The sequence below is a fragment of the Camelina sativa genome, chromosome 12 (assembly GCF_000633955.1).
Source record: "Camelina sativa cultivar DH55 chromosome 12, Cs, whole genome shotgun sequence".
Lineage (NCBI taxonomy): Eukaryota > Viridiplantae > Streptophyta > Magnoliopsida > Brassicales > Brassicaceae > Camelina > Camelina sativa.
The window spans coordinates 4406887-4432973 of NC_025696.1; the positions used below are offsets into that span (position 1 = coordinate 4406887).

The following is a 26087-nucleotide window of genomic DNA, read 5'->3' on the forward strand; positions in this document are numbered from 1 at the left end:
TTTTTTTTTTTTTTTTTTTTTTTTTTTTTTTTTTTTTAGTGTAAGCTGTTAAGATTGAGAGAGAGAGAACAGAACAAAAAAAAAAAGAGAGAGAGAGAAGAGAAAACCCTAGCGTGTTGTTCAGTGACTGTAGGGAGAGATTTCTCGTTGTTTCTCCGCCAAATCTAGCTTTCTCATCTGTGGAATCGACGGTGGCTTTAGCTTATTCACGCTGAGGAGTCCTCTCTGTGTGTTTCCCGAATCTAGGGTTTGTAGAGATCTAATTTTGTAGATACGCATCCCGAATCGAAACGAGAGAGAGAGAGAGAGAAGAGGAACTAAGGAAGAGGGGAGTCATGTCTGATTCTGATAAAGATGTAGAGAATCAGATTCTTGAAGCTGGTGTTAAGCTTGTTGACCCACCTTCTTCTGTCGATGAGCTTCTTTCTCTCCTTGACGTGAGCTCTCTCTCCTTCTTCTTCTTTTTTTTTTTCTGTGTTTTCTTCTTCGGATTCGTGGCAATGCTAAGCGTGTGTGCATGTGTTTTAGTGTGGATTTCTTGATTTGGATTTGACTTAGTACGTCCTTGCTTCGTTTCTCCTTTTTGCTGTTTCCTTCAATTCTTGCTCTGTGAATCTCCCTACACATTGCTCTATTCCTGCATTCGAAATCTTGGTTTTTTCTCAGTTTTTGATAATATTTAGATGTGCCCTCATTCAATCTGCGTTTATTGAGCATGCATCTAGTTAGGATGTGGTTGTTATTGAATTCTGCTTTACATAGACTGCCTGAACAATTCTGCTTTTGCGAATGTAGTTTTTTTCTATACTGAATTGGTTTCATCTTGTAAGGATGTGTGGTTTAAATATGAGTCAGGGGGATTATTTTGTTTGGTATTGTTATGTTTGATATCATGTGTGAATCAACCTGTACTAGAAGAATGATGAAGTCTAAGTTTCTCCATAGTTTCTATGCTCTTTTTATACTTTTAACCCTGTTATACTTTTTGCTGCAGAAACTTTTCCTATGCCTAGCGGAGGTTGAACAGTCACCTCCTGAATCAATGCAGAATGCACTCTCTCCATTGATGACAGCATTAGTCGGTGGAAAACTCTTCAAGCATTCTGACGTCGAAGTGAAAGTTGCAGTCGCTGCCTGTATCAGTGAGATTACAAGAATAACTGCTCCCGAGGCTCCTTACGATGATGAACAGATGAAGGTATCTTTATTGTTTGGTATTCTTTTCTTGGAGGAAAATGGCCATTATGCCAGTTTGGTCACTGACTCTTTGCTTCAATTCATGCGCAGGAAGTATTCAAGTTAATTGTATCATCATTTGAAGATCTAGTTGACAAATCTAGCCGTTCCTATCCCAAAAGGATCTCAATCCTTGAAACTGTGGCTAAGGTCAGATCATGTGTTGTGATGTTGGATCTTGAGTGTGATGCACTTCTTATTGAGATGTTCCAGCATTTCCTCAAGGGTATAAGGTACAAGCTTATATATTCATTACTTCAGAATTGTACCTTTTTAAAAAAAAAAAAAACTTGTAATGTAATGTCCATACACTACACATACATGGAATTGTTGTCTACTTGTTTGTTCCCCTGTCGTTCCTTATGTCACATTTGATTCATGGTTGTTGTTTTTCTCTGTCGATACCATTTTCAATCATGTCGTTCTGCCTGTCCATAGACTAAAATGTGCTACTTTACTTTATGTACTTGTAATATAGTTCACAACTTTTCTATTGTGTGTTGCTTATGTTTGCTTGTACAATATCCAAAATAATTTTTGCCTGATGTTAAATTTCTTTTCCTTTTCAGAGACCATCATTCAGGGAATGTGTTTTCATCTATGGAGAACATTATGACCCTCGTTTTAGAGGAAAGCGAGGATATACCTTCAGAGATGCTGTCACCAATTCTTTATTATGTTAAAAAGGATGATGAGGTAATACATGGATGGTCTGAATGATATTATATCAGCAACCAATGCTCTTCTGTAACTCTTTTAACTTCTCCTCACTCACCAGGTTTCTCAAGTATCACGGAGGTTGGCAGAAAAAGTTCTCAGTAACTGTGCTAGCAAGCTCAAAACGTATCTGACTCAAGCAGTGAAATCGTCGGGTGTCCCTTTAGATAAGTATAGTAACATAGTGGCTTCGATATGTGAAGGGACATTCAGTGCTTTGCAGCACGACCAAGCTGTTGCGAATGAAAAAGAAGTAAGCCTTTAATTTTCACTTGTTTTCTTGTCACACTGCCTCAACTTTTGGTGAATATGCATATCTTCCAATGACATTAGCTCTTATATTGTTCTTCCATTTGTTTTATCCTTTCCAGGATAGTCAAGGTCATATAACAAGGGAAGCGGAAGTAGAGGCATGTTTCTTTTCTCTTAAATTTGTTTATGTATAATAAATATAGATGTCATTCCTCTTTTCGTTTAAGTGGATTGTTAATTGATTTTTGTGTTCCAATCGCAACAGGATAAACAGAAGGCAGCAGATATTTGTACCCCTGAGCGAATTGATGCACCTAAGGATGAATCTAGTAAATCCGGAGTTAGCAATGGTGTGGCGCAACAGAATGATTCTTCCATTGATACTGATTCCACAAAGAAGCACGACAATACGGGTGCCAAAGATGAGCCCCAACAACTTGATAATCCTAGCAACACTGACTTGGATAAAACTTCTGAAGAGAAGACTGACGTTGAACATCAGATTAAGGAAAAAGAAAACCAATCCAGTCCTGTCAAACAGGCAGATTCATCAAAAAGTTCAGATATCAAAGAGGAGACTGAACCTGCAGCACTCCTGGACAGCAAGGATGTGTTAACTTCGCCCCCTGATGATCCATCTGTGAATGCAGCCACTTCTTCTGAGAATGAGAAGAAAACAAGCGTGCAGGCTTCACCATCTAAGACATCAGCAGATGAAATTACCAATGCCAGTTCTCCATCAAGGGCTGAGGATCTTCCTGAGCAAAGCTGCACTAAGAAGACTGCAAACCAGAAGGAAAAGGAGAGCCCAACAAAGGAGGTCAAACCTTCTGCTTCTGTTGCTACCGAAGAAGCTTCGGAAAAACCAAACACTTCTGAAGCTCAGATGACGAAAAAGTCTGGAAAGAAGGTTGCTTCTTCAAGTAAAGCAAAGCCTACAATTCCTCCTTCAAAGAAAAGCACTACTGAGACAAAAGCAGCGAAGCAGTCAGAGAAAAAAGCAGTTGAGAGTGATAGTGCACAAGAATCCACAAAGCCAAAAGAGGATAAGAAAAAGCCAGGACGTGAGAAAGCCATGGAAGAGGAGTCATTACACACTTCGTCTGGTGATAATGAAAAAGTGAGTAGTTCCCTTACCTGTATTGATTCGACACATGTCTGACTTTCCTTTCCTTGTACTGTTACCAATTACACTTCAATTGTGTTTCAGGCAGCTGTTTCCTCTGGAAAGTCAGCCTCAAAATCAAAGAAAGAAGCAAAGCAACCAGTAGAAGAAAGTCCTAGTACAACCACAAAGAGAAAACGAAGTCTAGACAAAGGAAAGGTATGTTTTTGTAATTTCACCAATTGCAATTTGCAGCAGTAACTGTGCGTGGTAGCAGCTTCATATTCTCTTCCAGTTGAAGATATTTTCCCTTTACCATCTATACGTTCCCTTCTGTTGTTTTATTCTTTAAATATACCAGTCATGTGCTCTGTCCGAGTTTTTCTTCTTGTAGAGTTTTTCATGTTGAAACAATTTCTTTGCAGGCATCTGATCTACAAAACCATGATGAAAATTTAGTTGGGTCGAGGGTCAAAGTCTGGTGGCCTATGGATCAAGCGTAAGCATCTTGTGTTTTCTTCTTAGGAATTATATTTTGATATACATAGAGGCAGTTTCCTTTTCGTCTGTTTTATGTTTTTTCTATTAGAAAATTGAGTCTGGACTAACACCTTGGATAGTTCAATTTTTTTTTTTTTTGTCCACTCTTCTAACTGAATTTTGGATTTTTACCGCAGGTATTATAAAGGTGTGGTCAATTCGTATGATTCTGCTAAGAAGAAACATCTGGTAAGCCCAATTTTATCTCTTTCCTTATCGTGGTGAACAATTAGCCTATTGAATGCTCTCCTAACCGGTACATATTTATTCATCTGATTCAGGCCATTTTATTGTATTTTAATTGCTTTATGCTGTTGCCATGTTCGTTTTCAGGTTTGCTATGATGATGGCGATCAAGAAATCTTGAACTTAAAGAAACAGAAGTGGTATTTTCTGGATGAATCAGGGTCGTCGGAGGTGAGGCATTGAAATTCATTCATCTCTGCCTTTTTTTTTGTTTTTCGCATTGCTGTAACTTACACTTTCTGTCAGCAGGATGAAGAAGCTGCTGATCAGACGGATGAAGATAAAGAAGCCTCTACAGCGTATGTGTTACTTCTTTAGTTCTGTTGTTTATGAGATATATCTGGATGTGATGATCTATTTTATGAGATATTTGTTTGCCATCATGTAGGCCCCAGAAGAAGAAAGCTAAGACAGGCAAGCAATCAAAGATGGACTCATCAACGAAAAAGTATATGAAACTGAAAGCAAATAGTTGACAAGTGTTGAAGTTTCCAAAATTTTTCTACTAATGAGTAATTCTATGCTTCTGTTGGTTCAGGGGTGGTGGAGCTGGATCAAGTAAGTCTAAAGCTGCTTCTGCTGCCAAGTCTGGCAAGAAATCCCAGGATGACAAGAGAGAGAGCAAACCAAAGGATTCGAAGGAAGCTGACAGAGAAGAAGAGGATAGCTCTGAAGAGTCGAGCGAGGAAGAGGAAACCCCAAAAACCGTTGCTAAATCAGGAAGCAGCAAGCTGAAGAAAAATGTATCGAAATCTGGAAAATCAAAGGACCAAGGAGCCTCTGGAACATCCAAAGCTTCATCTAAGAAAAAGGAAGAGACGTCCAAGACTACAACAACTCCAAAATCCAAGTCAGGACCTGGAAAATCTGCACCGGCGAAAAGCAAAACAGGAAAGGGAAAAGCAAAATCTACACCTGCCTCCAAAGCCAAGGAGAGCGATACAGAGTCAGAATCTGAAGAGAAGGCGCAAGAAACAGCAACTAAAGGGAAGTCGCAGGGAAGTCAGGCAAAGTCTGGTAAGAAGAGGAAGCGATGAGTGTCTGGCCTTTTGAGGAGAAGAAGGCTTGCGCTTTTTTTTTCTTTTCAATCATGAGTATGTAATTTAAGGTGCAAATCTAAGCGTGATGGGTGTGGTGGTAATGGACTAATGGTGGGTTGGTGGTGGCCGTGAGAAAATGGTGAAGACTTGATGTCGTCTTGGGCAGTAGAAGTGTAGAATTGTTTTAAAACAAGAAGCGTAGTGGTGGTTTTCTATTTAATTAGGTTTGGTATCAGCATTATGTAGTGTTAAGGTTGATACGTAAGATTGGCTTTGGTTATTTTTATTTTTTTGACCCACGTTCATCTATCTCTCCATGAGTTCTGCAGAGAGTATTTGGGTAGATAAATTCTAAACGCATTTCGACTGTTAGCAGTTCTCTCCCCAAACCATCATCATCATTGAAATTTGGATTTTATGTAGGTTGATAACAAGTTGATGTGTATTTGTGTTTTCGTCAGGAGCTGTGTCTTTTCTTTTATGTTTAGTCAAGAAAACCGTTTTAATTCTTTGCCACTTTTGGCTATTTTATTCGTTAACTATAATTTCTAAAGTCTCTTATTAGGCCAAACATTTTGCCAAATAACTTTTGAGTTTTTTTATCAAACTTTTTTTTTTCGAGTGCTACTCTACCAAAGACTTGTTTCCAAGTTAAACAAAGACTTGTATAAATGGTGGGATTGCGAGATGCTTGGAGATTCCGGAAAGGATTAGTGTATGCTTTGTTTGCTTCCATATGTAAGGAATATTCCATTTACATTTAGTTTATTATATAAGTCACACTCAAACATCGATAAGGGTTTAACAGCCTTGCAATAAGGATCTAAGGTCATCCCCAACGGAGGTTTTAAGGGAGAGGTTTTAAGAAAAAGTAGGAAAAAAATAAATCAGAAAAGAAAAAAAAAGAGAAGAGCTCCTCTTATTTAGTATACTCGATTTTGGATTAGAGACTGTGACGTGTCGGCGGATGGTTGGGTAAAAAGTTTAATCGAGAGCAAATTTTTTTTTTTGCATTGTGTTCTTTCTCTTCCTCTCTCTCTCTCTCGCAAATCTCTCAATCGGAGGAGATTTAATCGGTTGGAATAGTTGGAGATGGAGTCGGAGAAGACTGGAATCGAAGGAGATTGAACTGGAATCGAGTCTTGTTCCCAGATTGAATCTTAGTCAGTATGAGGAACACATGAACCGTGGAGCTGGGATCTATGCTGTTCTTGTGCATCAATTTGGAGGACATATCGCTGGTCTTCCTTCAAATTATCTTATCCCTCTCACTTACAATGTTACCATGTAAGTAATTCTTTTCAATCTCCCACGGTTTTGATGGAGTAGCCTTCGATACACGATCATGCCATTGCGTCTTCATAGCTAGAAGAATTAAGGAGTTTTGTAAACCATTGTTTAGTTCAAATTACTGATGGTTTTGGCTTGAGATGAGTTAATGTGTAGAAAGGTATAGGCTTGATGGGGTTGATGGTTTGTTTTTATTGTTTAGCACTAGACATCGCACCTTGCGATTTTGCAGGATAAAGAAGCAGAGAAAGAGGGTGATGGTTCGAGGAGAGGGCTTCGGGCTTCGGTTCCCTGCAAATTCTCCACGAACACGAACAAGTACTCTCCTAGCTACAAAAATGAACCTATTTGTTTGGTTTGATTAGAACAATTTCTGTGTAGCTTTCTTATTGTCTCAAAAAATTGTGCAAGCTTCATTGTTATGCTTATGATTGTTGTTGTGATTTAGCTGCTCAGTTGGAAATCGTGTTGGCTTATTACAAAAGTTTTGATATGTTTTTGTTCATTCTTTGTTAGGGTGTACTAGTTTTATTTTGTTGCAGGCTTGGCTTGATATTGTAAGCAAGAAAGATATGTTGAGGATTGTTGTTTTGTTTGATAGCTTACCAACGGAGTTGGATTTTGAGAGGACACGAGGGAGACAAATTGCACAAGAGACAAGTGGAAAAGTTCAGTATGGTGGAGGGCGTCAACCTGCAGTTTTAAGAACCTTCAGTCAAAGACTCTGTATTTTTTCACCCTCGCCGCTGGAATCCCGCAAGCTGATGCAAACTGCAGCATGTTCGTGAATATCTCATCCTACGATGCGAGTTACTAAGAAGTGTGTGAGCTCGGTTATTCTGAAAATTGATCTGACATTGTTTTGTTTTGGACAACTTTGGCATGTTTTCATTTTTGTTTCAATGCAGACTGCATTTCTTTGTTTTACACATTTTTCATTATGGAAAACTTTTAATTTCAAAAAACTATATTTTAAAAAATAAGAGACTCAAAATTATATCTCACCATTGGAGGGGATAATTTTAATTAGGAGATGAAGGGTTCTTATTTTTAAAACAGTACATAATATATTTATTAAAAATTCAAACAGTACATAAGAGGCTCAAAATTAAAACCCCCCAATGGTGATGACCTAAAGCCATCAGATCTGAGGTCTTCGGTGGGATTTTTAGTATTGTATTACGCATCAAAATTGCAAGTTATATACTGTACATTATTTTGTTTTTTTTTCTGGTAAAGGAAAAGAAACAAACTTCAGTATTAATTAGAACAAGATCTGGACATTAACAAGCGAAACATTATTGTTATGCTTGTAACATCAGATTATAATTATAATATATATGTAAGTGTAATAGATGGAGGTTCATTGGTGATGATGGGATACATGTGGTCCACGAACCATGATCCAATATTCTTATTTCCCCCTTTCTATAGGCCGAGAGGAGAAATGAGTTTACTTTCTATCTGATCTATTTTTAAAACCATTTGCTCTTAATATTTTTATAGATATATAGAATTGAATACTACTCAGTCATATGAGAATTGAATATAGTTTACTCAGTCATATCTCATATATAATGGATAATTTAAGCAAAAATATTCGGCTAATTCCAAACATAACAATTTAGATATGTACTATACGGTCGGTATACGCCACTCCTATATACATGACTTCGCTTCGTTTTTTTATGTATGAAGAAAAAGTCAGGGCTGTTCAGATAGCATTATCTTTATACATCTTTATTGGTGTAGTATATTAATAAGGAAAGAGTCGGAGTTATGTTCTGTGTCATCGGGAAGCAATGAATGTAGACAGTCCTTTTTGAGTGTTTGAATATATTCTTAGGTCAGAACACACAAAGCTCTTACCCTTTTTTCACACTTCACGCGGTTCTTTTAACTTACTTTCCTTCACAAACTGTTTTTTCTTTTACTTTTTGTATCAAATCCGAGAGTTTAACCTAATAGAGATATGAACCCTCGCACAATATTAGCCGAAATGATCCAGTGTTGGGGTAACAAAATTTAGAATAAAAAACATTCATCCATTTATCCGCAAGAGGATGTATATGACAAGAAAAATGGTAAAATATTAGTGACTTTAGCAGGTTTTAATTTTATAATTTATTTGCTAGACAAAGTAGAGATAGCAAAAGTTTATGCCAAGATTAGCTTCAGAACAAACAAATATTTGGAAAAAAAACATGGTTCCTCGCGGAACTAAAACATATAAACTTAACTTATAAATAATTTTAATCTCCTCCCTAAACAATCTTCTAATCCCACTTTAATACCAATATCTCATGACCAAAAATTAGTTTATTACAACTAAGAAAGAAGAAAACATGAAAAAGAATTACTATATACGCGAATATTGAAAACAAAAAAGCAGGACCATGAATGGGTTACACACAGGGTACTCCACATTTGTGGTCTTACAAGATCAGCATATAGATTCTTTAGCCATTCTTTTAGAACAAAATCTTCTTATGCGAGTATATGTTTTGGGGAAGCACCGTCTTTGCTTTATGGTATTATTTTAAAATTTTATTAATAAATACATATTTTTTTCCTTCTAATTTTATTGGGTGGGTGACAAATGATGGATAAATATATTCTAGAAGTATTCAGCTTATGAGTTATTCCAGTTCACACATACTATATTCAATTCTCAGCATTTAGCATAACAAAAAAACGATTCGGTATATTTCAGAAGAGAATTAACCGAGCGGAATAATTGGTAGATAATATACCCCGACTCCCTTATTTCATTAACACGCGTCAAGCAGAATAAAGTACTCACAAAGTTGTTTATCTACTAATTTACTGTCATTACTAGAGCTAGAGGTCTTTTGTTTATGTTTTTGCCGTATGTGAAATAAGGTAAACTGAAAAAAAAAAAGTAACTGATTATAATAATAAAACGAGTATTAACTTTTATCTCTCCTCCCCATCGTGAAAGACCAAGATTCATTTCTCAAAATCCAAGAAAATTTCTTAGGCTTGTCGTTGCCGTTTATAGGTTATGAGATTGACCACTATAAACTGCAATGGGTACTGTTTACCAATCCGTTCCATTCAAATGTCTCTCTCTTCAGACATCTGTCCCATTGCATGTAAGAGGGAAGAGAGAGAGAAGGAAACAGACAAAAGCCAAAAAAAAAAAAAAACCAGAGATAAGACTCTATCTTGAAGAGAGTGAGAGACAGAGAGAGATAAGGTTTTTTGTTTCCTTCTTTAACAGATTCGTCGTCCTCTCCTTCTCTTCTCTTCTCTTCTCTTCTCCTCTAAATCTAAATCCTTCTCCCCGAATATATCTCCCCCTTTTGTTCTTTCTTTTTTGGTAATTTACTTTTATTTCTCCTCTCGATTTGGTCAAAACCCTAGATTTGTTTTCCAAAAGTGTATCTATAAATGAATAACTTTCCTCTTCTCCTTCGATTATAAATATATATTCTCTCTCTGGTTTCTCTACTTACCCTAAAGCCTCAGATCTAACTCAAAAGCTTCGAAGTCTCATCCGTTTCAAACATCTTTCATATGTTCGATCTCTAATCTCACTATTCGTGTCGGTAAGGTAAGAGGGTCACGAGTGAGTTTTGGGACAAATTTTAAAAGAGAAACGCATAGAAACTGACAGAAGAGAGTGAGCACACAAAGGCACTTTGCATGTTCGTTGCTTTTGCTTCTCTTGCGTGCTCACTGCTCTATCTGTCAGATTCCGGCGGCCGATTCGTTTCGGTCCGTTCACGTTTTCTTCTTCTAAAATTGTGTTCCCATCTCTCTCTCTCTTGTGTTCTTTATCTCTCCAAAGGTAAGTAGATACGATCTTGATATCTATATTGAAGCTTGTTCTTGTTTTGCCATCGATTTGGTTTCCAATTGCATGCGAGTTTGCCTTTTGTTTTTTCCTTTGTTGAACTTAATATTTTATGAGATCATTAGTATCGAAACCTTAATCTATGAGTTTAAGGCGTGGTTAAGTGAGATTAACATGGGACCATTAACGTTAACCTAGTTTTTCCTTAGGCTGGTCCTAACTCTTTTGAATCTTCAATGTGTCTCGATCGAAGTAAATATTATATGGTTATCTTTTCCTTTCTTTCTTTTTTGGTTTCTCATTCGCAGATTTAATCCGTGATATGGACTTTTGATTCATAACTATGTGTAGATATATTATTTGCTTCATATGATCATATCTATGTGTATAGTCATGGATCTTGCAATAGTACTGTTCATGAGTCAAATTGTTGTTGATTAGTCGTTTGTTTTACACATATTATTTATATTGTATGCTCTCGTACATTTTGATTCCGTTTATATAATTATGTTTCTAATTTAGGCTAATATACATAGCTTAATGTGGTTGTACTACATATAGATGGTATCTAATTTATATATCATCGATTCCATGTGATCACGTTGTGAATCTTGCGAGAATATTCTTGTGGGTTTGTTTCTTCATTTAAGAACATGTTCTTTGCATCCAATACTCAAAATGACTTAAAAATTAAAAAAATTGTTTGAGAGTTTTTCCACAACCTTCTAGTAATTTTGAACCTGATAAGTAATTTTAGATCTAGGAAGCGATTTGTAGATCTATTTGTGAAGAAGGAATTTATAGTACTTGAAGTGTTTCGTCACTAGTTTGCAAAGATGATTATATGTGATTCTTTTCTGACTTGAATGACTTTCAGTTTTTTTTTTCTTATATCTAAAGTAAACACTCCAAAATTTTCATTTTAGTTATATTTATGGCAGGTATAAAAGAAAATATTGGGATTTTTTTCAGTGAAGAGCTGATTAATTTTCTGAATTGGTAGATGTATCTTGTCATGCATTGTGTTCTCTTTTTGTCATGTTTTCTCTTTTGTTCCCTTTTTCCAGTGTTTTCAAACCAAAGAAGCCATATGACATATTTAGGTATGATCTTACTATCATTGGTCATATTTGGCCTTTTAGTTTCTTCAAGACAAGGATAGTACTTTCTCGATACTTGTGAAAGGTGTCACCATTAACCATTTATTGGTAAACCTCAAGTAGGTTGAGGTTGAGCTTCTCAAATTAGTCTAAAATGATATGAGTGAGATGGAAAATGTCTCATGACATCAAAAGTAAATATGTAAATGGAATAGATATGGTTTTGCAGAGCACTTATGTGTTGCATTACACTAATGTTACAAGATGTCACCAAAGCTCGTTTTTTTTTGGCAGGTTACATTTGTATGGGAAACTATGAGTCACATGGTGCAGTTTTGTTGAGCTAGGAAGGCAAAATTGAGGAGGCTTGAACATAAGTTTGAATGTAAGGTGTCATCAATGGTTCTGGTGTGAGCAAGGACAATCCGTGAGTATACTTGTGATAATGTATCTGTTTATGTTTATTCTGTTTTAGGTGTGGATGATCTTTAACGTATTTTTCGACGCAGCCCGATGCAAATTTTGAAGCGAAGTTATTGAGATCAAAGCTGTTTTTCCGTAGCTTATTTATATTTTATATGATGCTGATTAAGAGTTTTTGTGCTTTGGTTAATCAATTAATTGTCGCGTGTGTCACATTTATGTGGTCATATATGTGTTTGTTCTAGGCTAGAGTCGGAGAGTAAAAAGTGCTTGACTTATTATATGGTTAGTACTTAGTAGGTTCTGAATGAGATTATTGGTCTACAAGTCCACTGCAGGAATACCATAATAATCAATTGGTCACATGTAATTGGAATTGAATTTTTGAATCCGGAATGTGTCAAATTGGAATTGAAATCTAAATCCTGAACATGTCTAAGCTAAGTGGAAGGAATTTGAGTATGTACCGATATAAAGAAAACGTTGTGTGATTGTGTCAAAAAGAAACATATCCTAGCGATTGGCTCTTCTTTGGTATGCCTCATATATTAGTTTCTTGTTTTTTTAATGTCAAAATATTGCTTTAGTTTTTTTTAATCTCTTAGTTAGTTGGAAGAAATAATATCCTTATATCAATTGATTATATGCAAATTTGCATTGCAGATTTTAATTAAAGAGTGTAGTTTTTAAGTTAAGCATATGTAGTTAGAGTTTGCTGTACTCTCTAATCGGCCATTTCAAACAATACAAAAGTCAAAGAAGGTTTTATCAATGTCAGGATGAAATAACAAAGAAGTCAAAACATGCTAATTACATATTTTAATTGCTCCTTCAAACTTTACCATAGAAAATATCTTCTCCTTTAGCTGCTTATCGTATAGAAGTCTGACTTTGCCTTGTCAGTAACACGTAATATATTAACTGATGTTTTTAGAAACCGATACAGATGATTAATCCAAAATTAGCATTGTTTAATTTTTGGCTTTCACCGACTAGTTCATGTGTGGCCAATCACTGATCACACTTTTTATACTATTATTTTTGTTCCTAGCAGTCAAGTCAATGATGTCACTGTAAGGTTTTCTTTAAACGTATTTCAGATTCTTTGAAATTGTGAGTAAGTTGTTTGGAAATTTCTTTTCTTTAATGATAACGGATATACTATACATAAAATGCAGATATCCAAAATAATCTAGCCCAATGCTGGGCACATTAAAAAAAAAAAAAAAAAAAAAAAATTTGGAGCCAAAAATTAAACCAAGTCTCAATGAAGAAAGGTTAAGTACGTATGAACCAATGGTCAGCCGTACTAACCGTTTTTATCCACTTTATCGCTGTCGTTTAAAAGGAGTAGGATCCTTGAAACGAGAGCCGGTTTAGGGCTGACATATCACAGAACGTGTTTAAAAAAATAATTTGTGGTACTTAACCATCTAAATTAGGGAGCCAAATATCATATTAGAGAATAGAGATTCACTACTTTCAAACACATTTTTCTTTTTGTATAATGTATTTCCGTTTATACGTGAATTTATTTAAAAAACGTTATTGGTTAGTATCTTAACCCCATAAAAAGGGAGTACTTCAAAGTTCAAACCTTTTAATCTCTATAAAATGGTTCCCTAGCTAAGCCTACACCATAGTCATTAGCCGATTGTTTGCTTTATGTAATTAAGGTGAATTTGCTATGTTTAACCTATAAGAACATACTAATTAAGTAGTCACAGTGGCAAAATAGTTTAATAGCGAAACGAACTTTTCGCGATTTGACTAAAATATATTTTAAGTTCGCGTGTTAATGTGTTAATCTATAGAAGCTATAGTCTTTTGTTCCTGTGAACATATTTTAATAAAACTTTAGTAATTAACTTTTACAAATTCCATAATTTCCATTGACGAGTCTTTTGTGATTTTAAAAATCTTGAGGTGATGGAGACAATTATAAAGGTAACATGTACCAGAATCTATTCTTGCAAAGTATTCTTTCAGAAGAAAATATCTAACACAAAGAAAGAAACATGGAGGAGTCGAGCAAGAGTACTCTTGTTTGGTCAGAGAATTACGAGTTCCAAGAATTTCCGTTGATCGACCTTAGAGAGATCTCGACCGTCCATGACGATGTGGCAATCATATCCATCTCACAAGGAGACCAAGCGGCGAGATATCACCGCATAATGTTAGAGCTCACCGCCTTTTCTTTCTTCGACCGCCCGGAGACACCAGAGACCTTCCTTGGGGTTTTCCTCGAACAAGAAGAAGAAGAAGAAGATGATGATCTTTTACTCGGAGGAGTATGTCAAAGGCCACGGCTAGCTCTTGGTAAGACTCGACGTAGAAGAGATCCTCCTCCTCGTGTATCTCGTCGATCCTCACAGGTATCTAGACCGATTTATCTCCGCCATAGGTTTCTGCCACAGTCACGGAAACAATCTTCTTCTCGACGCCAACGTTAATCTAAGCACTCTTATTCCGGATATGTTTGCGTGTGTGTGTGTGTGTTAGTAAATATCGTAATAATGGGATGTGCTATATGAAGTCCGAAGCCTAAAGGCATTGGTGTGCTGTTTATATACAATGGCAAGCGAACATCTTATTTATGGGAACGTATAATGTAACAGAAGAAGAAGATATTGCTTTACATGTTTATCTAAATTTCTGGTATAACAACAATAACCGGGAAATTTGTGTAGTGTACCACTTGCCGGTTAATAAGCTATCAATCTCTTTCTCTATGTTACTATAACAGGTGAACCGTAGATTTAAGCCGCAAGCAACTTCTTGATGTCCTTCTGCGACATATCAAAACAAGAAGATTGTTTAGGAGTATTAAACCGATCAAGAACCAAACCGGAAACAACTGAACCAAGATTCAAGATTGAAGAAGAGTTTTGAAATCGGTACCTCGATTTGGAAAGGAGAAGTCGTGGGAGGGTACCTCTCGACGACTTTGCCCTTTTTGTCAACCAAGAATTTCTCAAAGTTCCATTTGATGATATCACCAAGGAATCCACCAGCACTAGATTTTAAGAACTTGTAGATTGGAGCTGTAGTTGGTCCATTAACATCAACCTAGTATATTAAAAACTTATCAAGATTATATTCAAGGGATCCCTCTCTGATCTGGAAAACAATGAACATTGTTTTAGCATTACCTTATCGAATATAGGGAACTCAGCTTTGAATCGTGTACAAGCAAATTGCTTGATCTCAGGGTTTGATCCAGGCTCTTGAAATCCAAATTGATTGCAAGGGAAAGCTAGAATCTCAAATCCTAAATATGAGAAACACACAAAAAAAAAAAAAAAAAANATCATCATCATAATCAATGTGTTACCTAATTCTAGTGGGGATAACATATACAAAACCTTAACTATGAAAAGCTTACCTTGGTTCTTGTACTTTTCGTACAGATGTGAAAGCTCTGAGTAATTTGATGATTTCAAACCACTGTAATAGTAAAAAAAAAAAAAAAATTATTTCAATTTCAGATGCAAAAGTTAAGTTAAGAAATAGAATTCGAAGAAACTATCGCACCATCTTGAAGCGACGTTAACGATCAGAAGAGGTTTGCCTTTAAATTTGTCCAGAGATACATCTTTCCCATCTATGTCCTGTCTCAATTATTTTCATATATACAGATTTTAGTGACGAGGATGTTTTCACTTGTACTTTCAGATGTCAGTGAGATTATATAGAATATTTGATGGCAACAAAACAGAATAGATAAAAACCTAAAGCTACTTATTCAGATAAAGAAACAGAAACAGAAACAGAAACGTACCTTTACAGTGAAATCGTGAACAGTCTTCTCTGCAGAAGCTCTTGCATACACACTACGGAAATTTCTTGATTTGACTAGAAGTCCATGATTATTCGAAGATTTCAGGGAAACCCCATTTCTCAGATTCCGAGAATTCGATGTCCTCGTGGTAAGTTTCAACGAAGGGGGGAGAAAAGCCGAAGAATTTGGAGGTGGGCTTGCAACGAAACCATTGGAGATATATGAGAATGATGCGTAAGATGAAGCCATTATAGAAGCAGAGAATAACAAGAAAGAGTACTACTACTTGGTTCTACAATTTATACAAAGAAGTGTTACACAAATTAGGTTCTTAGCCTAATTAACAAACAACAACGTTTAGCAGCATCATTTATTATAACATGATGCTTCTTCAGGAAATTTTAAAAAAATCCATAGCTACAACTTTTTTGCACACACACACACACACAATTCCATATCATGCGGTCCTAGTATAAACACGTTTTCGATATTATATTCACAAAATTTTGTATATAATAAAATGGTATTTAAAAAAAAATGAAATGGAAAAGCTGAGCGGTGCCAAAAGCTTATATGGGGTTTGGTGAAGGACTAGTCAAAGCTTATCATGCAACGCCGTTGCAAATAGGCAATTTTATACCAACTTTGTGAACCACGAGTTAGGTTGAATAGGGAACCCAAACCTACATACTATTTGGATTAGACGCAGACTAACTTACTAGTTTACAGACCTTATAGAGAATATCAAAACTGGTGTATGGAACCAAGAATCATCATTCTTTTTTCTTGCATTATAAAAATAAAATAAATTGTCTAGAGGTTATCTAAGACGAGTTTGTTGATCGAATTTTCGGGTATAGGTTATGTCGCACTTAGTTGTGAAGCAGATTGATACCAAAGTGGTTTATAATACCAATAGTGTTTTGTATTGGAGATGGTAGTTGTGTCTATCCTATGTGGGTTGCATTTATTGCTTGCACATGTCTCGTTGGACCCTGTCTGAAAGAAATAGTAAGTTACCGTTCATACAACTGAAAACTTTGAACATGTTACATAACAATGCAAACATATAAGCGCTTATAATTAAAATTTACACTTTCTATACTATCTAATCTAAGTAAGTTTAGAGAATTTAATGAACACACAAGACATCTGATTGATCAATCCCAACTGAAATTTTGCGGTTTTAAAGAAATATACAACTTAGTTAAAGGCCAAATCCACAAAATCATACGAGTCATCAAGTTAAGACAATTATTGTATTAGTGTTAATTAAGTAAAACAATAGAGGCCGTGTGGGTGTGTTGTGTTGGCGAGTAAAGGGAGAAGGAAACGAAACAACGAAACTCTTGAGGAACTTTTGTTGCTTCTTCTTCTAAAGGCAAAAACAAAAACAGACTTTTTCTCATATATTTTCAGGGGAGAGATACAATCTGAATTTTGATCCCAAAATCAAAACTTTCTTCTTCTTCCTCTAATCACTCCGATCAAGGGTCTCTCCTACCTAAAAGGTCCTGCCTTTATCAAGCCAGAAATGTGAGAAACCAAGCTTCTCATCACGCACTTCGTTTGATCCATCGAATTGGTTTGATATCCAATTTTTGTTACAGCTGTGTTTAAACTCTAATCGTTTCAATTCAAAACCACTTTGTTTTTGGTTTCGATTTCTGTTTGTAGATTGATTTATGTTTGTAGCTCTTTAGATTGAGATCTCACAGGTCCATTGTCAGAATTATATTTTATCTTTGTATATTGTTTTAAGATTCTGATGGATTTGGGTAATTTATTATCTGAGCAAGAATCGTTTTTTTTTTTTTTGATTGATGAAGAAATGTGCAATCTTTTTGCTTTGCAGAAAGAGAGAGAGAGAGAGAGAGAGAGATGGGTATATACCTTAGTTCTCCAAAAACAGATAAGTTTTCAGAAGATGGGGAAAATAATAAACTCAGATATGGTTTGTCCTCTATGCAAGGTTGGCGTGCGTCCATGGAAGATGCGGTGAGTGTAATATCATAAAGTTTAAACCTTTCTTTTTTCAGGCATGTTTTGTCTCTTTACTGATTCAAAAATTGTTTCAAAACTTTGGTAGCATGCTGCAATTCTTGATCTCGATGAGAACACTTCCTTCTTGGGTGTCTATGATGGCCATGGAGGTAAGAAAAATTGAACCTTTGGGGTTTAAACTTGTATTTAGAGCTTAAGCCAACTACAGATTGAAGACATCAATATAGCTGAACCTTTTTGGTGGTTATTGTTCTTGTACAAGCTTCCTTCTTTCTGTTTATGGAATGTCAAATGATTTTGGCTTGTGTGGTTGTAGGTAAAGTTGTTTCAAAGTTCTGCGCCAAGTATCTACACCAGCAGGTTCTCAGTGATGAGGCATATGCAGCTGGAGACGTAGGAACTTCTCTTCAAAAGGCGTTTTTCAGGTAACTAAATTTTAGAGCAACAAGAGTCTGTGTGACTGTGTCTATTTGAAGTTCTGCTTATAAGTGTTTGTTCTTTTTTCGCTGTGGTTATCATAGAATGGATGAGATGATGCAAGGACAAAGAGGATGGCGAGAGTTGGCTGTACTCGGTGACAAAATCAATAAGTTCAGCGGAATGATTGAAGGGTTGATATGGTCACCAAGGAGCGGGGACAGCGCTAATAAACCCGATGCTTGGGCTTTTGAGGAAGTAAATCTTCCCACCTGCTAATTTTCAGTCTCACTTTTTCTATCACTGAGCAAAAGTAAAGTTAGATCTAAGACTTGTGCTTATGTTGTCTACACAGGGTCCTCATTCTGATTTTACTGGACCTAATTCTGGGAGCACAGCATGTGTAGCTGTTATTAGAAACAAGCAGCTATTTGTTGCAAATGCAGGGGACTCACGTTGTGTGATATCCAGAAAGGGTCAGGTAAAATTCTGCAGTTGTTAGGCCTTTTGATTAAGTCTTTTTGGCGTCTTTATTAAAAACGTGTGGTCTCTGTCTACAGGCTTACAATCTTTCTAGAGATCATAAACCAGATCTTGATGCTGAGAAAGAAAGGATATTAAAAGCTGGTGGCTTTATTCATGCTGGGCGAGTCAACGGAAGCTTGAATCTAGCAAGAGCTATTGGTAACTTCTTGATCGCACAATGCAGCTTGTTTACATGCAATCTTTGATTTGAGCTGCTCTTCGTCTCTTTACAGGTGACATGGAATTTAAGCAGAACAAGTTTTTGTCATCTGAAAAGCAAATTGTTACAGCCAGTCCAGATGTAAACACTGTAAGTGGTCTAATACCGGTTCTCTTTCTACTGAAACATCTTCTATAACATTTTGAGTTATTTCTTCTGAAACATCGCCTAAAACATTTTGAGTTCTTCTCTTCAGGTTGAACTCTGTGATGATGATGATTTCCTTGTTCTTGCCTGCGATGGAATTTGGTAAACATCATTTTGAAAAAGTTTTGATATTGTTCTCCAAACAAGATCATTTCTTGATTGTGATATTGATACATTTGTCTTTGTTCATCTCATATCTGCAGGGATTGCATGACAAGCCAACAACTCGTTGATTTCATACATGAACAATTGAATTCAGTAAGCTAACTTGATTTGGCTTCGTTTGGATTAAAAGTTTTTCTTCCACTCTCTCCTTTTCTGGATTCTACAGTTTCTTTCTTTCCATTGGTAACATTCAGGAGACCAAACTCTCGGCAGTATGTGAAAAGGTTCTCGATAGATGTCTGGCTCCAAATACCGCAGGTGGTGAAGGCTGTGATAACATGACCATGATCTTGGTTCAATTCAAGAAGCCTGTTCAGTCCACGGAACTAACTCACTTAGAAACTGAACCAAAACCAGAACCAAGCCAAGCCGAAGCGAAACATGATCACCCGAGCACATCAAACTAGCCCCATCCTCAAGAGTCACGGAAGATGGCTGGCATCTAGATCTAGTAATTCGGTTCAGATTGTAAATCATTTTGGAAGACATTGTTATATATCACAACCTGACGTTTCTGGGGATTTTAGTATTCCATTTCCTCCGTGTGCAGACTTTTGTCTCAGGAGCTCCCACAATGCAGTAGGAATAATTGATGTGAAATTGTTGTTGGCCTTAAAGAACATATCATCATCATGTAAATAAACAAATCAATATGACATTTACACAACGCTATGTTTTTGTACACTTCACATGGACATAAAGCTTCACTTAGTGCGTAGAGCTCTACTTTGTATTAGCTGTGTAAAATGTCAAGCTCTATTAGGGAGCTGTTCGTATGTTCCTGTATTGGGGCTAAAACCACCGGTCACCATTGTCTGGTACACAGCGTAAGCGTGCTCAGGTTTTCCAGACAAACTGTATCCGCGGATCAGAGCGTTAAAAGTAAAAACATTCGGTTCAAGACCCACTCTTTGTATCTCATTGTAAATCTTCCCAGCTTCTTCCACCATTCCGGCAATACCCAGATTCAGAATCAAGGAGTTGTAAGTATAGAGATCAGGGGTGATTCCTCTGCTGTTCTTCATCTCGTTGTAAAGTACAAGAGCTTCTTCAAGTCTTTGAGATTTTCCAAGTCCGTTGATAATGAGATTGTAACATACTACATCAGGATTGAGGCCAGACTCCTTCAGCTCCCTGAAGTAACGCAAGCCTTCATCCACTCTTCCGACCATACAAAGGCAATCTACTAGAACTGAGTAAGTCTTGAGATCCGGTCTTACTCCCTCTTTTACCATCCTTTTGAACAACGCACACGCTGCATCAGCCTCACCAGCTTTTCCAAACCCGTTAATGAGAATGTTGTAGATAGCACAGTTTGGCCTGCAACCGTAATCCAACATTTCTTCAAAGAGTTGTTTTGCTTCATATAATCTTCCTGACTTAGAGAGGCCATCGATAAGGGGACCATACGTGCAGGCAGTTGGGGAGAAGTCACGATCACTGATAAGGTCGTAGTATAAATCAAGAGCCTCGTCCACATTTCCTGCCTTCACGAGCCCTGACATGACAATGTTGTGAGTTATTATGTTTGGTTCGCACTCATGGGCTGACATCTCTTTGTACATCCCAAAGAGTTCTTCTATTTTTCCTGATTTGCCATAAGCATCAAGCAAGAAGTTGTAGGTAGAAACATCTGGGATGCAACCAGTGCTCTTTACCAGTAGGAACACGTCCTGTGCTATTTCAATCATATCAGCTTCAAGAAGCCCACCAATTAACAGATTATAGGTCGGAACTTTGGGTTGGACACCAAGATCTTTAGTGAATTTCTCGAATAAAGTTCGAGCACCTGAGGCGTTACCATGTTTAAAAGAATATCNCGGTCTTACTCCCTCTTTTACCATCCTTTTGAACAACGCACACGCTGCATCAGCCTCACCAGCTTTTCCAAACCCGTTAATGAGAATGTTGTAGATAGCACAGTTTGGCCTGCAACCGTAATCCAACATTTCTTCAAAGAGTTGTTTTGCTTCATATAATCTTCCTGACTTAGAGAGGCCATCGATAAGGGGACCATACGTGCAGGCAGTTGGGGAGAAGTCACGATCACTGATAAGGTCGTAGTATAAATCAAGAGCCTCGTCCACATTTCCTGCCTTCACGAGCCCTGACATGACAATGTTGTGAGTTATTATGTTTGGTTCGCACTCATGGGCTGACATCTCTTTGTACATCCCAAAGAGTTCTTCTATTTTTCCTGATTTGCCATAAGCATCAAGCAAGAAGTTGTAGGTAGAAACATCTGGGATGCAACCAGTGCTCTTTACCAGTAGGAACACGTCCTGTGCTATTTCAATCATATCAGCTTCAAGAAGCCCACCAATTAACAGATTATAGGTCGGAACTTTGGGTTGGACACCAAGATCTTTAGTGAATTTCTCGAATAAAGTTCGAGCACCTGAGGCGTTACCATGTTTAAAAGAATATCTGATTAATGGCACCAAGATCGATTCACCATCTTGGCAAATCCCATTAGCTACCAATCTCTCAGAAAATGAAACGGCGTGGTCTAATCCAGCTTCAGCCAAGATAGAACCCATCAAGTCTTCCCAGAAAAGACTGGCTGGTTGGTCTGCACAATTGTAAAGAAAGTTGGCGATGATTTTGTAAGCATCTTCGATTAAACCGGCCTTGACAACACCTGGGAGAAGAGTGCAGAGGGTAACAAAATCAGGGTACACCAGTTTCTTCATCTGGTGGAAGAAACACATTGCCTCTTTGACTTGACCATTCTTCACCAAACCAAAGATAATCGTATTGTAAGTAAAAACATCTGGGACACAACCCATGTCCATCATCTGGAACAACATCTTTATGGCTAGAGTCACCTCGTCGTTTTTGCAAAGACAATCAAAGAGAGTGTTGAAAGTTATTGTGTTAGGTGGACAACCTTTCTTCGTCATCCCCTCGAACAACTCAATCGCCTCTTGAATTTTTCCAGTTTTGCCTAAACCTGCGAGCAATGTGTTGTAAGTCACAACTGTAGGCCTGAGCTTCAATTCCTTCATTCTTAAAAACATCTTCCACGCCTCATCTACTCTATCAGCTTTGTAAAGTGTATTGATCAAAGAATTAACAACAATAACATCAGGTTCACAACCGTTCTCTACCATCTCAGAAAGCAGCTTGATGGCTTCGTCTATCTCCCCAACCTTACTATAGCACTTCATCATCATGTTATAGGTTACTGAATCAGGGGTTAGCCCTATATCTTTCAATCCATAGAAGATTTGCTTTGCTTCTCGGTCCTTTCCTGCTTTAGCTAGACTGTAGAGAGACGCATTACAGGCCACAATGTTCGGAGCTATTCCTTTGGTTTTCATCTTCTCAAAGGTCTCAAGAGCACTGACGGAATCTCCAGACTTTCCATAGTAATCAATGAAAACAATGTACGTATAGGCAGTAGGAGTAACACCAAGTAACTCCATATTACCAAAAAGTTCAAGAGCATCATCCAACCTGTGAACTCTTAGAAGACCACAAATCAACGTGTTGTATGTGTGGAGGTTCGGTAAGATACCTTGGTCCCTCATCACATCCAATGTATCAAAAGCTTCACCAAAATTACCAGCTTTGCAGAGAGCATCCACAAGAATGGTAAAGGTAACAACGTCAGGTACATGACCATCCTTCTCCATTTCACTCCAAAACTGCTTCACTGAATCCAAATCTCTGTTATCACTAAACCTATCCAGCAAAGTAATGTAAGTAACACGATCCGGTTTGTGTCTTCCTGTTTTCATCTTTTCGAAAACCTCCTTAGCACAATCGAGCTTCCTAGCAGTACACAGAGCATCAATAAGGACAGTGTAAGTAACTACATCAGGTCCACATCCTTCATCATCCATTCTCTTCAGTATTTCATATGCCTCATCAATCTTCCCCGCCCTACCAAGCACCCGAATACATATTGTAAACGTGTACACATTCGGCTTTAACCCCAAAGTCTCCATCTCTTTAAGTAAACCCATCACAGATTCAATGTCCCTTCTTTTCCCCAATCCTACCATAAGTGAAGAGTAAGTCTGCAAGCTAGGCCTAAAACCTTCCAAGATCATTCTACTATAGACCTCCATTGCCTCTGTGCAAAACCTAGACTTAAGCAGAAGATGGATCAACCCATTGTACGAATAAGCATTCAACACAAAACCAAACTCTCTCATCTTCCGAAGCGCATAAGGTGACTGCCTCAATCCACCCTTCACAGAAAGACTCTTGAAAATAGTTAAGTAAGTATTAGTATCCCTCTTTATAATCCTCTTCTGCATCAAATCAAACACATAAGCCATTTCCTCAACTCTTCCATCAACCCTCAAAGCTTCAAGCATGTAGTTACAAGTCTCAGTAGTATGAACCAAATTCAACTTCCCAGCCAATGATTTGAAATACGAAAACTTGGAATCAGTATCAGGAAACGACATTAAAACCCTTGTTACTTCACTCGATGACAAATCAGATTTCAAAGCCTTGCCTATCATGGAAGCCGAAAAATCCGAACTTTTCATGGAGACTACACTAATAACACTACTACATCTCATACTCTTCTTTCTCCAGTGTTTCTTCCGAGACCCAATCTTCAAAGCGTGGAACTTTAACCCTCCAGTAAGCAAATTATCGCGTCTCCAACAACATTTTGCTTTGATGTTACTAACCAGACAAGCATCACCGATTGTAATATCACCACACAGACTCGTCGAGCAGAGTAACGCGGCCATTTTGAAGATAAGCCAAGCGCAAAGGTAAGCAATTCCCCGGCAGACAAAATAGAGAGATTAGATTAACGATGATGATTGATCACATTTGAAGTGGCGAAGATGTAACTAACAAAACAGAAGGAGAGAAAAGTAGAACATTCTGATAGGGTTGCTCCGTTCACCGGCGAAAAAGCACGACGGAGTTGATTTCAGTGAACGGGAGATTTTCGAAGCAAAATAAAAAAGACTTGCCGAGACCGAGAGGATAAAATCAATCAGTGTGTGACTTGCTCCACTCGATCCTTACCGTTTTGCTTCCCTCCCAAAATATCTTCAGGCCCAATTTAGGCCCATTATTATAGGCTTAATAAACTTAACGATAGCCCAAAACCTTCTTAATTACTTTTTATAACATAGCGACAACACCTTACGGGTGCCGACAAGAACCGCCTCAATCAAAATTGGGCCAAAGTCCAGAAGCGAAGACCAGTAACACAAACACATATAAAAATAAGAAACGGGGGTTTGATAAGTGAATCTAAATCTAGGGTTTCGTCATAATCTGACTGCGGCAGCGAGAAGCGTTGATCAAGGATTCAATGGGGGAACAAGTTGACAAGAAGTTCACATGGGTGATTAAGAATGTTTACTCTTTGCAGTCGGAGAATATATATTCTGATATATTCGTGATCGGTGGATGTAGATGGTAAGAAGACAAGTTGTTTGTTCTTTCTTTCTTTTTTGTTTTAGTTTTGTTTTGTATTTGTCCTTCCAATTTTAGGTTATCAATGACTCTTTTTCGCTTGCAGGCGCCTTGTGGCAGCATATTCCAAGGGAATTATATTTAATGACGCTCTGTCTCTGTATCTGACGGTTGCTGATGTTGAGTCTTTGCCTTCTGGATGGAGTAGACACGCAGAGTTTTCTTTTACTGTAGTGAATCAAAGTTCTGAAGAACACTCCCAACTGCAAGATGTCTTTCGTGATTTTACAGAAACAGAAGGGTGGTTTGATGACAAGACTCCTGTCTGTGGTTTTGCATCCAGCTTTCCCCTTGGAAAACTTGATGCTAAATATGGTGGGTTTATACTGAATTATCAAGTCAAGGTTGTTGCAGAGGTGAAAGTTCTTGAAGCTATCGGCAAGTCTATCGAGGACACTACTACTACTACTACTCCTCCACCAGTAGAGGAGGAAGCTTTCACTAGTGTCTACGGGTTTCCAGTTACTCCGTCAGAGGTGGAACTTGTGACTCGCATGTTTGAAAACCACCCGGACGTTGCATCAAAGTGGAGACTTGAATATATCCCAAATACGAAGAGAGGACACATGTATAGCATAATCGACTTGATTGAGACTCTTGAAAAGCCGCTTCAAGATATCTCAATGTCTTATTTAGCTACTGCACGTTACTCAATGGTGTTCCACAAATCTGCTGGACTTCAGTTGGATTGGGTGGAGAAGAAGCTGAATGAGGTGATCGAAAAAAAGAAGGAGAAAGAGGGACTAGGACAAGTCGATACTACAACGGTGTTCCTCAAGTATGCTCGACCTCCGTTGGATTGGGTGGAGAAGAAGCTGAATGAGTTCAATGCAGAAAAAAAGATGGAGAAGGAGGAACTAGGACAAGTCGATATTTGAAGCCAAATCTGGCTTAGCAGCCAGCAGCACGCACATATTGTTGTTTCTTTTATTTTTCTAAATAATTCTCCTTAATGGAATAATGTGCTTGGTTTTGCTTTATTTCGTGTTTGTAAAATACGTCACCTTTTAAGTAAGGAACCCAAACTCTGCTTTCTTTTGAAAATCGGACACTTTGGTTTTAACTTTAGATGACAGTTTTGCGACTCTCTCTCTCGAATGTTTTCTCTATTGCACGTTGATATCTTGAATTGGTGTCTGGCCTATTCTTTTTTACGCATATGATAGTTCTTTTTTGATGATGATCCCTACTTGTTAACAATAACATCAACAGCTGTGTATTGTTTGCTCGATGGATCACATGCCATACCCTAGCCCTGAAATGTATTCATTCAAAAGCCAGTTAACGTACATCTTAAACCCACTCAGAGGTGCAACTGCTTCAGCTCTTCGCCTCTTTCTAATCCAGCATGGTGTGTATCTATAATTCTATATTAATGCAGGTTGTTCTGGCATAGTGTTCCAAAGAGTGAGTTCTTCTTGTACATGAAGAGCAGCGACAGTTGGGTGGAATCAATATGGAAGAGCTTCATACACTTGATTAAGCTCAAGTTCTTTCTTCTCATGCTATGACTTATGAAGTAGCTTTCCTCCTAATCAGTTCAGTACCTTTCTTATTACTCTTCCTTTTTTTTTTTTTTTTTTTGTTTGAAATTTTGCAGTT

The 26087-nt window shown here is 37.4% G+C and overlaps 6 protein-coding genes and 1 non-coding gene across 15 annotated transcripts in view; 5 read left to right on the forward strand and 2 right to left on the reverse strand.

The window, feature by feature from the left end:
• The window catches only part of LOC104730088 (transcriptional regulator ATRX), a 7563-nt gene extending 1982 nt beyond the window's left edge, over window positions 1-5581 (forward strand). For 2 of the 3 annotated variants that reach the window (XM_010449175.2, XM_010449174.1), the window contains exons 2-14: window positions 995-1198; window positions 1288-1469; window positions 1806-1932; window positions 2015-2206; window positions 2325-2363; window positions 2471-3325; window positions 3416-3529; window positions 3736-3809; window positions 3988-4039; window positions 4184-4267; window positions 4346-4395; window positions 4485-4544; window positions 4635-5581. In XM_010449175.2, coding sequence (XP_010447477.1) covers window positions 995-1198; window positions 1288-1469; window positions 1806-1932; window positions 2015-2206; window positions 2325-2363; window positions 2471-3325; window positions 3416-3529; window positions 3736-3809; window positions 3988-4039; window positions 4184-4267; window positions 4346-4395; window positions 4485-4544; window positions 4635-5133 — 2532 coding nt within the window. In that variant the 3' untranslated portion in view covers window positions 5134-5581. Of the gene's footprint in view, window positions 1-49; window positions 438-994; window positions 1199-1287; window positions 1470-1805; window positions 1933-2014; window positions 2207-2324; window positions 2364-2470; window positions 3326-3415; window positions 3530-3735; window positions 3810-3987; window positions 4040-4183; window positions 4268-4345; window positions 4396-4484; window positions 4545-4634 lie in introns of those variants that run through there. The other variant, XM_010449173.2, reaches the window with a different exon arrangement.
• Window positions 5869-7353, forward strand: LOC104730089. Of its 3 annotated transcripts, none has more exons than XM_010449177.2 (3): window positions 5869-6423; window positions 6629-6744; window positions 6943-7353. In XM_010449177.2, exons 1-3 carry the CDS (start codon window positions 6317-6319, stop codon window positions 7212-7214), a joined length of 495 nt encoding a protein of 164 aa, XP_010447479.1. In that variant the 5' UTR covers window positions 5869-6316; the 3' UTR covers window positions 7215-7353. The 3 variants fall into 3 exon arrangements, 2 of the variants coding, with proteins under 2 accessions (XP_010447479.1, XP_010447480.1); XM_010449178.2 differs by having other exon boundaries at window positions 5873-6423; window positions 6659-6744; XR_758378.2 differs by having other exon boundaries at window positions 5919-6744; window positions 7028-7353.
• LOC104730091 lies at window positions 9655-12464 on the forward strand. The gene is made up of 2 exons (XR_002034715.1): window positions 9655-11731; window positions 11822-12464. It is a non-coding gene; the product is annotated as an uncharacterized LOC104730091 (transcript).
• On the reverse strand, window positions 14278-15969 carry LOC104730090 (putative glutathione peroxidase 7, chloroplastic). The gene is made up of 6 exons (XM_010449179.2): window positions 15551-15969; window positions 15304-15380; window positions 15155-15216; window positions 14922-15040; window positions 14671-14838; window positions 14278-14558 (listed from the first exon to the last, which is right to left on the reverse strand). The coding sequence occupies exons 1-6, from the start codon at window positions 15797-15799 to the stop codon at window positions 14529-14531; spliced, it is 705 nt and encodes a 234-aa protein (XP_010447481.1). The 5' UTR covers window positions 15800-15969; the 3' UTR covers window positions 14278-14528.
• Window positions 16847-19695, forward strand: LOC104730094 (probable protein phosphatase 2C 60). 4 transcript variants are annotated; one of them, XM_010449187.2, is made up of 11 exons: window positions 16848-17135; window positions 17406-17548; window positions 17640-17703; window positions 17871-17979; window positions 18076-18229; window positions 18327-18452; window positions 18532-18655; window positions 18730-18806; window positions 18913-18965; window positions 19067-19121; window positions 19223-19695. In XM_010449187.2, the coding sequence occupies exons 2-11, from the start codon at window positions 17432-17434 to the stop codon at window positions 19433-19435; spliced, it is 1092 nt and encodes a 363-aa protein (XP_010447489.1). In that variant the 5' UTR covers window positions 16848-17135; window positions 17406-17431; the 3' UTR covers window positions 19436-19695. The 4 variants fall into 4 exon arrangements, with proteins under 4 accessions (XP_019089573.1, XP_019089574.1, XP_010447489.1 ...); XM_010449186.2 differs by having other exon boundaries at window positions 16848-17086; XM_019234028.1 differs by having other exon boundaries at window positions 16847-17548.
• LOC104730092 (pentatricopeptide repeat-containing protein At4g31850, chloroplastic) lies at window positions 19664-24010 on the reverse strand. Of its 2 annotated transcripts, none has more exons than XM_010449185.2 (2): window positions 21442-24010; window positions 19664-20832 (listed from the first exon to the last, which is right to left on the reverse strand). In XM_010449185.2, exons 1-2 carry the CDS (start codon window positions 23741-23743, stop codon window positions 19778-19780), a joined length of 3357 nt encoding a protein of 1118 aa, XP_010447487.1. In that variant the 5' UTR covers window positions 23744-24010; the 3' UTR covers window positions 19664-19777. The 2 variants fall into 2 exon arrangements, with proteins under 2 accessions (XP_010447487.1, XP_010447486.1); XM_010449184.2 differs by having other exon boundaries at window positions 19664-20239; window positions 20849-24010.
• Window positions 24192-25560, forward strand: LOC104730095 (protein RESTRICTED TEV MOVEMENT 3-like). Its single transcript, XM_010449188.2, has 2 exons — window positions 24192-24428; window positions 24532-25560. The coding sequence occupies exons 1-2, from the start codon at window positions 24322-24324 to the stop codon at window positions 25361-25363; spliced, it is 939 nt and encodes a 312-aa protein (XP_010447490.1). The 5' UTR covers window positions 24192-24321; the 3' UTR covers window positions 25364-25560.

Excerpts from the sequence above, each read along its gene's own strand:
- LOC104730090 (XM_010449179.2), bottom strand. The coding sequence starts at position 15,799 with ATGGCTTCATCTTACGCATCATTCTCATATATCTCCAATGGTTTCGTT. Across the intron at positions 15,041-15,154 it reads CGAAAAGTACAAGAACCAAG|GATTTGAGATTCTAGCTTTC; the intron begins GTAAGCTTTTCA and ends TCTCATATTTAG. Across the intron at positions 14,839-14,921 it reads AGTTCCCTATATTCGATAAG|GTTGATGTTAATGGACCAAC; the intron begins GTAATGCTAAAA and ends TTAATATACTAG.
- LOC104730089 (XM_010449177.2), top strand. The coding sequence starts at position 6,317 with ATGAACCGTGGAGCTGGGATCTATGCTGTTCTTGTGCATCAATTTGGA. Across the intron at positions 6,424-6,628 it reads CTCACTTACAATGTTACCAT|CACTAGACATCGCACCTTGC; the intron begins GTAAGTAATTCT and ends TTTATTGTTTAG. Across the intron at positions 6,745-6,942 it reads TTCTCCACGAACACGAACAA|GGTGTACTAGTTTTATTTTG; the intron begins GTACTCTCCTAG and ends ATTCTTTGTTAG.
- LOC104730094 (XM_019234028.1), top strand. The coding sequence starts at position 17,432 with ATGGGTATATACCTTAGTTCTCCAAAAACAGATAAGTTTTCAGAAGAT. Across the intron at positions 17,549-17,639 it reads GTGCGTCCATGGAAGATGCG|CATGCTGCAATTCTTGATCT; the intron begins GTGAGTGTAATA and ends AAACTTTGGTAG. Across the intron at positions 18,656-18,729 it reads GAATCTAGCAAGAGCTATTG|GTGACATGGAATTTAAGCAG; the intron begins GTAACTTCTTGA and ends GTCTCTTTACAG.
- LOC104730092 (XM_010449185.2), bottom strand. The coding sequence starts at position 23,743 with ATGGCCGCGTTACTCTGCTCGACGAGTCTGTGTGGTGATATTACAATC. Across the intron at positions 20,833-21,441 it reads AATCAGATATTCTTTTAAAC|ATGGTAACGCCTCAGGTGCT; the intron begins ATGGTAACGCCT and ends ATTCTTTTAAAC.
- LOC104730095 (XM_010449188.2), top strand. The coding sequence starts at position 24,322 with ATGGGGGAACAAGTTGACAAGAAGTTCACATGGGTGATTAAGAATGTT. Across the intron at positions 24,429-24,531 it reads GTGATCGGTGGATGTAGATG|GCGCCTTGTGGCAGCATATT; the intron begins GTAAGAAGACAA and ends TTTCGCTTGCAG.